At 66.2% G+C, this 9269-nt stretch overlaps 1 protein-coding gene across 1 annotated transcript; it reads right to left on the bottom strand.

Annotated features, from left to right (window-relative positions):
- Nucleotides 1–234: 234 nt before the first annotated feature.
- ATP8B2 (ATPase phospholipid transporting 8B2) lies at nt 235–9263 on the bottom strand (the record flags this gene model as incomplete). The annotated part of the gene is made up of 26 exons (XM_035312944.1): nt 235–980; nt 1079–1209; nt 1309–1447; nt 1582–1827; nt 2083–2166; nt 2489–2712; nt 2899–3082; nt 3163–3307; nt 3416–3521; nt 3651–3762; nt 3842–4006; nt 4158–4273; nt 4432–4620; nt 4701–4866; nt 4947–4990; nt 5215–5423; nt 6129–6325; nt 6400–6488; nt 6574–6732; nt 6954–7033; nt 7224–7294; nt 7629–7701; nt 7833–7894; nt 8097–8195; nt 8333–8446; nt 9153–9263. Coding segments are annotated over 26 exons (3603 nt in total), but the record flags the coding sequence as incomplete, so codon positions are not given.
- Between the last annotated feature and the right edge of the window lie 6 nt (nt 9264–9269).

Here is a 9269-nt window from a genome sequence, read left to right as displayed (position 1 = left end):
TGGCCTAGGGGTCACCCCACAGGGGGTCCTCTCCTGCAGGGACCTCTCCCTCTTGTGCCCACGCGGGAGCGAGTGGCAGAGGAGGGCGACATCCCCTGCACCCGCGGGGACCTTGCCCCCCGTCGTCCCCGTCTCCCCCGTCCCCGTGCTCTCTCCCTAACCAGCTGTGCCAACGCTGAGAGAAACGAGGCGCTCTGTAACCTTGGAGGGTTTTTCTTCCTTTTTGATTTTTTTTTTCTTTTTCCTTTTATATATAAAAAGAAGACACGTGGGTGAGGGGTGGGGGGAGCGGGCAGGGCGCAGGGTGCTGCCCCCTGGGCCCCCCAAGCCCTGCCCGTGGTGGTGGCTCTGGCATGATACATTCGCGTGTGATCAGGGTGTTTGCACGCTGTGCAGGTGAATACTGATAAAGAAGTGCCCCGGGGGGCGGGGGGCGCTGCTGGGGGCCAGCATCCGTCTGTCCGGCGCAGGGACAGGGAAGAGTTTGTTTTTTTTGGTTACACTGCAACAGTCCAGCCTCCTCCAAACCTCAGCACCCGGGCCTGCACGGCCCCTGCTCCCCCCAGGGACCCCCCAGGAGGGGCCTGGCTCATGGCTGCATGGAGAGAGGGCACAGGAGGGGGGGAGGCCACAGGCTGGCGCTGGCTGGACCCCCCCCCGGCCGCAGGGGAGGGGACGCGACCCCCCCAGCCTCACACCTTGAGCGTCTTGTCGGCGGCGCCGCTGGGGCTGCAGGCAGTGCTGCCCTCGCCGCCCTTCTTCTTGCGCAGGGTCTCGATCCAGCTGGCGCTGGGGCGGGCGGCGAAGCCGGAGAGCGCCAGGGAGCTGAGGCGCATGTTCTTGCCCGACATGATGAGCTCCCCGAAGCCCTCCTGGTGGGAGAAGGCGTAGCCGGAGCGGCGCGAGCCCACGCGCCCCACGCGCCGCATGCAGCGGTGCTGGGTTTTCTGCTTCTTCCGTACGAGCTGAGTGTAGCGCACCTGGGGGCAGAGGCACGGAGCGGGGGCACCGTCAGGGAACAGGGGGGGGGCACTGCGGCTCTCCGTCGCTCCCCCCGCGCTCCCCCCGGGGCCCTTACCGTGTCTGAGAGCTCAGGTTTCAGATCCAGCTTGAGGAAGCGAAAGGCCACGACAGGCATGACGCAGACCACAGTGGTGAGGGCGATGGTCAGCCAGACGGTGGGCTGCGCCAGCGTGTTCTGCGCGTTACCTGGAGGGGGGAGGCATGAGGCAGGGCCTGGCGGGGACAGCGGCCTGCCCGAGGGCCCCAAAATGGGGGGAGAGCAGCGCTCGCCCCCCCCAGACTCACCCACAAAGCGGAACTGGTTGGGGAACATCTGGAAGAGGCCATCGCTGTGCATGGCAAAGAGGATGGCGAAGTAGGCTGCCAGGCTGCCCCAGATGAAGAAGTGGTTGATGGCCGTCCAGAAGCCCGTGTCCAGACCGATCTGGCAGAGAGGGGAAGGAGGAGGCAGGGCTCGAGGGACAGCCAGGGTGCCCTGAGCACGGCCACAGGCCCCACGCTGCACGCGCCCTCGGAGTGACGGCCACCTCCCGGCGTAGCACAGGACTCCCTCCCTACCTGCACGCTGACGACGATCACGAGGGAGGTGGCGACGGTGACAGCAAAGGACTGGTAGTCGGCCAGCTGGGCACCGTCGTCACGGGTGGCGTCAGCGAAGACGCCGTAGGGGATGAAGAACATGAGCACGGAGGTGTAGATGCCCTGGGCGATGCAGATGAAGAACTCCCGCTTGTTGAAGAGCAGGTTCAGCTGCCCGGGCTCGTAGAGCTTGGGGTACTCCATGCTCCGCTGCTCCGGCACGTCCTGGGGGCACGCAGCAATCTGGGCACCTCCCTCCAGCCCCAGGCAGCCTGGGGCCGAGCCAGCTTTTGCCAGCGCCAGCAGCAGGGACGAGGACAGCCCAGCCCAGCCCCGAGCAGCCTTTCCTCCCGCAGGACACCAGGTGGGGGAGCACGGATCCTGGGCAGCTCCCACAGCCGCACCCGGAGCCCCTCAGAGCAGCACCAGCTCCTTGGACACCCCCTCAGCACCCCCCGGCCTCGTCGCGCCCCACTGTACCTGGTCAAAGACGCCCATGGCGAGCACAGGCAGCGAGGTGTAGACGATGTTGTACAGCGTGATGAAGTACTGGTCGTACACGGTCTGCGTGGGACGGAGGGCTCAGGGGGATGCAAGAGCTGTGTGCCCCACGCCCGAGCCAGCCCACGCGCCCCGTGCCCACAGTCCCCAAAGAGCAGGGCCGCAGGAGCCACCCCCAACGCCTGGGGGTGCCCAAAGGAGCAGCGTGGGGTGCTGCTGCCACCATCTGGCAGCCCCTGTGGCACGGGCTCCTCGCTCCGAGCACGGTGCCTTGCTCCCGGAGCCCAGGCTCTGCCCGCTGGTGCAGGATGAGGTGCCCCAGGGACGCTGCTGAGGGCGCAGCTCACGCACAGACCCTGCGATGAGCACGGAGCCAGTAGCTCACCTGTGCCGAGAAGCCGCAGAAGAAGCCAAACCAGAAGTGGACCATGGTGAAAGCAAAGTTCTTGTAGAAAAAGTAGCAGAGGAACTTGCACATGCGTAGGTAGGACCAGCGGCCGTGCACGAGGAGCAGCCGCTGCAGGAACTTGAACTGCGAGAAGGAATAGTCGGAGGCCAGCACCGCCTGGATGCCCTCCTGCCCGCTGATGCCCACCCCGATGTGAGCAGCTGTGGAAAGAGAGACGTGGGGTGAGCAGGGCCCTGCCAGGAGCACAGGGGACAGTGACAGCTCCCCCCAGGCTGGATTGTGCTCCCGCACGACGCAGAGGGGCAAGGACAGGGGCTCCAGCAGGCCCCAGGACAGCACGAGGACGGACCCGTCCCTCCCATGGCTCGCCAGACTCCAGGACTCACTCTTGATCATGCTGACGTCGTTGGCGCCGTCCCCGATGGCCAGGGTCACGGCTTTCTTGTACTTCTTCACCAGCTCCACCACCTGGGCTTTCTGCAAGGGCGTGACACGGCAGCAGATGACGGCCTTGCAGGCACACGCCGTCTCCAGGAACTCCACCTCCATGTCCGCCTCCAGCGCGTGGGCCTGCAAGGAGAGCGTGGGGACAGTCGGGGACAGGAGCAGGGGCAGGCAGGGCGCCCAGCCCGGCGCTCCCCAGGCCCTACCAGGCTGTGCCCGTTGATGACCAGGGCGTATTCGCCCGCGATGGCTTCCAGCACTGAGGTGAGCTTGGTGGAGGAGAGTTTCTCCTGGTAGGAGAAGCCGTTGCCCATGGAGCGTGACGCATCCATCATCTTCTCCCGGGCTTTCCTGAGGGGAGAGAGGTCGGGGGGCTCTGCTCGGGGTACCCTAATACCCCCCAGCCCCCCCATGCAGAGCTGTGCCCCGCGGGTGTCCTGTCTGCCCCCCTGCCCTCACCTGAGCTCCTCGCGCACCTCCAGCACTGTGTGGCCCGTGACCACAAACACCTCGGTCATGTCGTCGGTCAGCATCTTGCAGGAATAGCCGATGTTCACAGCTGTTTCTGGGGAGGGGGAACCAGGGGCTGAGCGGGGGGTTGTGTCCCTCCGCACGGCAGGATCCAGCCCGTGGATGTTCTCATCTCCCACCGGCCCAGACGCCCGCCGGCAGCTCCCCGCCAGCGGTGGCTCACCCTGCTTGTCCCCCGTCAGCACCCAGATCTTGATGTTGGCCAGCGTTAGGATGGCGATGGTTTCAGGGACCCCCTGCTGCAGTTTGTCCTCGATGGCCGTGGCTCCAAGCAGCTGTGGGATCCAAACGGGCAGGGGGTCAGCACGGGCTGCCCCCCGGCCACCTCCCAGCCCAGTCCCCCAGCCCACGCACCATCATATCGTGCTCCACCTCATCGTAAAGCCGAGCCAGGCGATCCTCACGGGACTCAGGGGCCCCGCAGGCTCGGTGCAGCCGCTCAGACCAGTCCTCGTAGTAGCTCTCCTCCAGGTCTTTGTAGGCCAGCACCAGCGTCCGCAGCCCCTCGCCGGCATATTCCTGCGAGCAGCTGAAGCTGGGCACGCAGGCAGACCCCAGCAGCGCTCCCAGACTTTAATTCCCCCCCAGGACGGGGCACGACCCAGGCTCAGCGCTTCTGGGCAGCCCCCCTGCCCTTCCCAGCCCTGTCGGCAGCCCCCTGCCCACTCACATTCAGGTGGTCAGTGGTGATATTCGTCAGGTCCTGGTTGGTGGGGTGCAGGCGCTCCAGCAGGATGGTGTCAGCGCCTTTGCAGTACAGCCGGATCTTGCCCTCGGGGCTGCGGACTGCGGGAAGCAGCGGACAAGCTGCCAGGCTCAGGGGTGCAGGGGCAGGTCCTGCTCCGGGCCCCAGCCGTGTTCCTCCCCAGCACCACGCAGAGCCGAGCACCCCGGCCCCACGCTGCAGCCCTCCCACAGCCCCGGTGCCGTGCCCAGAAGCTCACCGATGACAGACATGCGCTTGCGGATGTTGTTGAAGTCCAGGATGGCCAGCAGCTGGTAGGTGATGGCTCGGCCCAGCTCGTGCACTGTGATGGTTTTGGGCGTGCGGGACCGGAACACGAAGCCAAAGTTCCTGGCGGCCGTGACCAGCGCCCCCTCGTCCGGGGACTGAGCCTTGTAAAACAGCTCCCCTGGGAGCGGGGGACAGCGCGGGGATCAGGGCCGGTGCCCTTCCCGAGCTGGGCAGGCAGGTGCTGCCCTCCTCGCCCACCTTCGCTCTTCTCCTCGGACATGACGGTGTGGCAGAGCGAGAGCAGGCGGAAGAACTCGTGCACGTGGGGATCCCCCAGCTTGACAGCTTCGAGCAGGCTGGAGTCCCAGAACTGGAACCGTGGATCCGCCAGCGGGTTGAAGGAGAAATCAACCGGCTCCGGCCTCTGGCAGGGGGAGGGGACAGGGTGACATCCGTGACACATGGCCACCAGCACCGCAGGCACCGGCCCTGAGGCAGCCTTACCTCTCCCAGCTCTGCCTGGTGACCCAGCACGTCCTGCACATCACCTGCAAACCAGGGCACAGAGTTAACCCAGGCAGGGACCGAGCACCGCTGTCCTGCTGGCACCCACGCCCAGGAGCACCACGGGACAGCTCCACGGCGCTGCAGAAAGCCCCCCTCGTCCCCCATCTCCCCCGGGAGAAGGAAACGGCTGCCCCAAGGCATCTGCAGGAGAGGGGCCGGCGCACCCACACCCCAAGGCAGCCCCAACCCTGTCCCCGGTGCTCACCGTAGCTGTGCCCGTTCACGGAGCACTTGCTGAAGACCATGATGTTCTGGGTGAGGGTGCCGGTCTTGTCAGAGAAGATGTACTCCACCTGCCCCAGCTCCTCGTTGAGGGTGGTGGTCCGGGCCTCGGCTGGCGTCCGGCGCTTGGCACAGTACATCTTCTTGTCCCAGTTGATGAAGTAGCTGTGCCCGAGCCGGATCACCTCCACGCTGCGTGGGGGGCACAGCCAGGTGTCACCGGGCAGGGCAGCACACTCTGCTGAGCCAGCGATGGGCACACGCACGCCCACCCCCGGCCCCCAGCCCCAGGGGGCACCCTGGCACCCAGGGCCCCACGCTGCTTTCCGTCTCCCGCGCCCTTCCCCGGGGCTGGCCCGCACCCACTCCTGCCAACAGCCGCCACCAGGGACACGGAGGGGACGGCTCGCAGGGCTCCCCGAGCTTCTCACACACCTACGTGCCCCAAAACCCCCTCCCCAGCCCCCAGGGCAGACAGCAATGAGCTAGTGGGAGGGGTGGGGGCGACACGTTCTTACCTCGGGGCTAAGGGTGACAGAACCCATGCTGGGGAACGAAAAGAGAGAGAAATTAAAAGAGAGAGAGAAGGGGACAGTGCAGGAGCCTGGGAGCTGCAGGAGGGCAGAGCAAAATAACCAGCATGCAGCCAGGGCAGGGAGAGATGAGCAGCCAGACAGACGCAGCCAGGGGGGCCCCGAGGGACCTGCAGGGCCTCAGGTCTTGGGGTATCCCCAAGGGCAGATGTGGCCCATCTCCAGGAGAGCAGCCCAAGCCCGCCCCGCGCACGCAGCCCTGCCCCGGGGTCTCCATCCCCGTCTCCCCTCCCCAGAGGGCAGCCCCGCTCCTGGCGCCTGCCCCTTGCACGCCCACAGCCCAGCCCCACAGCACCTGCCCTACCTCACGTAGAGCGAGATGGGCACCACAGTGTTGAGGATGATGATGTAGGACCAGAAGGAGAGGAAGCCGGAGAAGAAGGCACTGTGCACCCCCTCGTCCCAGGGCAGGTAGATCTGGAAGCAGACGCCCACCTCGTGCTCCCAGATGGCGTTGCCGATGGCCAGGATCACACCCATGCACACCAGGAACCCGAAGATCTGGGGACAGGAGGGGACATCAGAGCCGCGGCCGGGTCAGGGACGGGTTCCCCCAGAGCTCCCTTTCCACACACCCAGAGCACCAGCGTGTTCATCAGCCGGTCGATGCTCGTCCGCTTGAATTTGGTCCGGCCGCTGTTCTGCATCAGCTTCGTGTCGGGACCTGGGGAGAGGGAAAGCTGTCGGTGGGTCCCCTCCTCTTCTCTCCCCTCCCCGGCGGGCAGCGGTGGCAGGCCGTCCCAGCCCACCTGCGAAGATGACGAGGCCGAAGCACCACTCCGTGTTGCGCAGGACGCAGCCCCGCAGCAGCATGTTCTGGTTGCTCAGGGGGTACTTGTTCTCCTTCCAGTACAGCGTCCCACCGAACTTGTCCAGCTTATTGTTGGGGGGCTCACAGATAACCTCACCTGGACGCAGAGGGCAGCTCAGCTCTAACACGCCTTCTCCACCTGCCCAGATCCATCCCAGGGCTCCCAGCACCCTCCCCAGAGACCCATTTTGAGCCACGGGACTGCAGCATCACACGGATGGTCCTGGTCTCCCCAGGAGCAAGGCGGACCCAAACCAAGTGACGGAGGAGGACACCCGAGAGCTGCCCCGTCACAGAGCGCTGCTTTCAGGTACTCACCATCAAATAGGGCCAGCTTGCTGGTGTCACCCAGCTCCGAGGTCACGGGGATGGCTTGTCGCACCTTCATGTTGGTCTCTCTGTGGGTAAGGAGGCGTTTCACAGGGTTGGCAACAGCCTGGCAGGGAGGAACTCACGGACGCTCCCTGGTTTAGGGCCCCCAGCAGCTCCCACCCTGCCTTCAGCCTGATCTCACTCCTGCCTCTCGCCTTCCCCTGCCACCCGTGGCCCAGGGATCGCCGGCACCCAAGGAGAGCGGGAGTTACCTACCCATCCAGCTCCGCGGTCTCTATGTAGCACAACCCATGGGGTTCGCTGCTGGAGAGGAGGAGGAGGTCAGCCTGTCGGGAGAGACACGCTGAAGGGCTGCGCTGGCACTGGGGCTCCCCTCTGCCTTCCTCGGGGAAGCTCCTGGCGCTCCGATGCAGCCCTGCCCTACAGAAGCTAAGGCCGGCAGGGTCTCTTGAGCTGACTTGGATGCCGTTGCCTGAAGCGCCCGTGTCAGACAAACCCCCAGACCTCAAACACAGCCCAAAGGCAACCTCCAGCCTCAGGAAACCCCACAGCCTCAGCCCCAGGAGATGACAGAGGAGCACAAAAGCAGCGTGGGCAGAAAGACCCGTGTCCCCGCGCGCTGCCCAGCCAGGGCCGTGCTCATCTCGGGGCCAAACTCACTGCCACGAACTGGTTGTTCTCCAGCTTGATGATGTCCCCGACACGGACGTTCATCCACTGCTCCTGCCGGAGGCTGCAGAGGGACAGCGGGGCAGCGTCACACGGGGGCCGGCAGCATCGCTTCCCCGTGCCCCTCCGGAGGGGGCTGCATCCTGTGGGGGTCCCGTGCCCCCTCCCCGGCGGCCCTGTCCCCGTGACACTCACACTCCGCTGATCAGCACCTGAGACTGCCGGTTGTTCACCTGGTTGTCACTCTTGTGGCGGAACTGGGCACAGGAGGGAAGAGACAGCAGCGTCAGCCACACCGGGGACGGGGTCCCGCATCCGCTGCTCCCCCCACACCACCACCACAGCCCCCGCATCGCCTCCACCGGGCAGCACGGTGCACCCGCCCCAGGCTCGCAGCCCCCCACCCAGCCCAACACAGGGCGGGCAGCCCCAGGAGAGGGGCGCACGGGGACCACTCACGTAGTCATCGGTGGCATCTTTGACAGCTGTGATGGTTAAGACAAGAACCAAAGGCACGATGGTGGTGAACCAGGAGAGCGAAGAGATCTGCGGGATCAGCTGGGGACGGGGAGAGGGAGTTACAGGGCCAGGGCAAGCCCCGGCCCCACGCCACCAAGCCTGCAGCTCCCCAGGGCTGCACGGCCCGGGAAGGTCAGCGCGGGGGCCCCCCGTCTCTCCGGGCCCCCAGCACTCACCTGCAGGATGAGGAGGAAGAGGAAATAGGTGTTGGCCACTTCCTGGAACTGCTCGAAGAGGTTGACAGGCAGGAAGGTGACGATGTTGTACTTGGAGGTCTTGATGCAGTTGCTCTGAGGACGGAGCAGGCAAGAAGGGAGGCTCAGGAGTCGCCGAGGCCCCTGTGGCTCCCAGCATCGCCCTGGGACAGGGCTGCGGCACAGCTCACCCCCGATTTGGGGGCTCTGGATATAAACCCAGATCCCCGGCTCCTGCCCTAGTCCTAACGCTGTGGCATCTTCCTCGAGAAGCCGATTCCTCTGCTTCCGCCACCAGCCAGTACCCGGGGCTGGCCTCCTCCGGAGCATCCCAGCGGCTCCCAGTCCCCCCAGCGGCCTCCCAGGCCCAGAGCCTCCAGGACCTCCCCGGCGGCGAGGCCGAGGCAGGGCCTGGCCTGGAGCAGCCAGAAATAACCTCCAGCGTGGAGGGGGAGGCCAAGGTGAGCGCTGCCCCTCCCCCGGCCGCTCCGGAAGCTCGTTAATTAGCCAGACCTCAGTGCTCCGGGACCGGGGAGGGGGTGCAGGCACATCTGGGGGGTTCAGTGCCCTGGTGGGGGCCACGTAACCCCCTGGGAGCACACGATGCCCCCCTCCAGCCCCGGCCCCGCAGCTCCAGGGCGTTAACGGCTGGTCAGCACAATTTCCTCGGGGACAAACACCTATTCTTAGCCCCAGCCCTCTGCGCCCACCCGGCGGGCAACGCCAGGCCCAGACCCCAGACCCCCGAGCCCCCAATCCTGGCAGGACAGGCGCGGGGGTGCTGCTGGGGCCCCCCACTCACCGCGTACTGGAACTTCTCGTTGTACTCCCGCGCGTTGGCTCGCACCCGCCGCTCCTCCTCTGCAACACAGCGCGTCCTCAGCCCCGCGCCCCCTGCCCCACAACTGCCCCCGGCCCC

Source organism: Oxyura jamaicensis (genome assembly GCF_011077185.1).
Source record: "Oxyura jamaicensis isolate SHBP4307 breed ruddy duck chromosome 25 unlocalized genomic scaffold, BPBGC_Ojam_1.0 oxy25_random_OJ72638, whole genome shotgun sequence".
Classification (NCBI taxonomy): domain Eukaryota; kingdom Metazoa; phylum Chordata; class Aves; order Anseriformes; family Anatidae; genus Oxyura; species Oxyura jamaicensis.
Note: the sequence above shows the minus strand (reverse complement) of the source record. Positions and strands in the feature narration are given on the sequence as shown.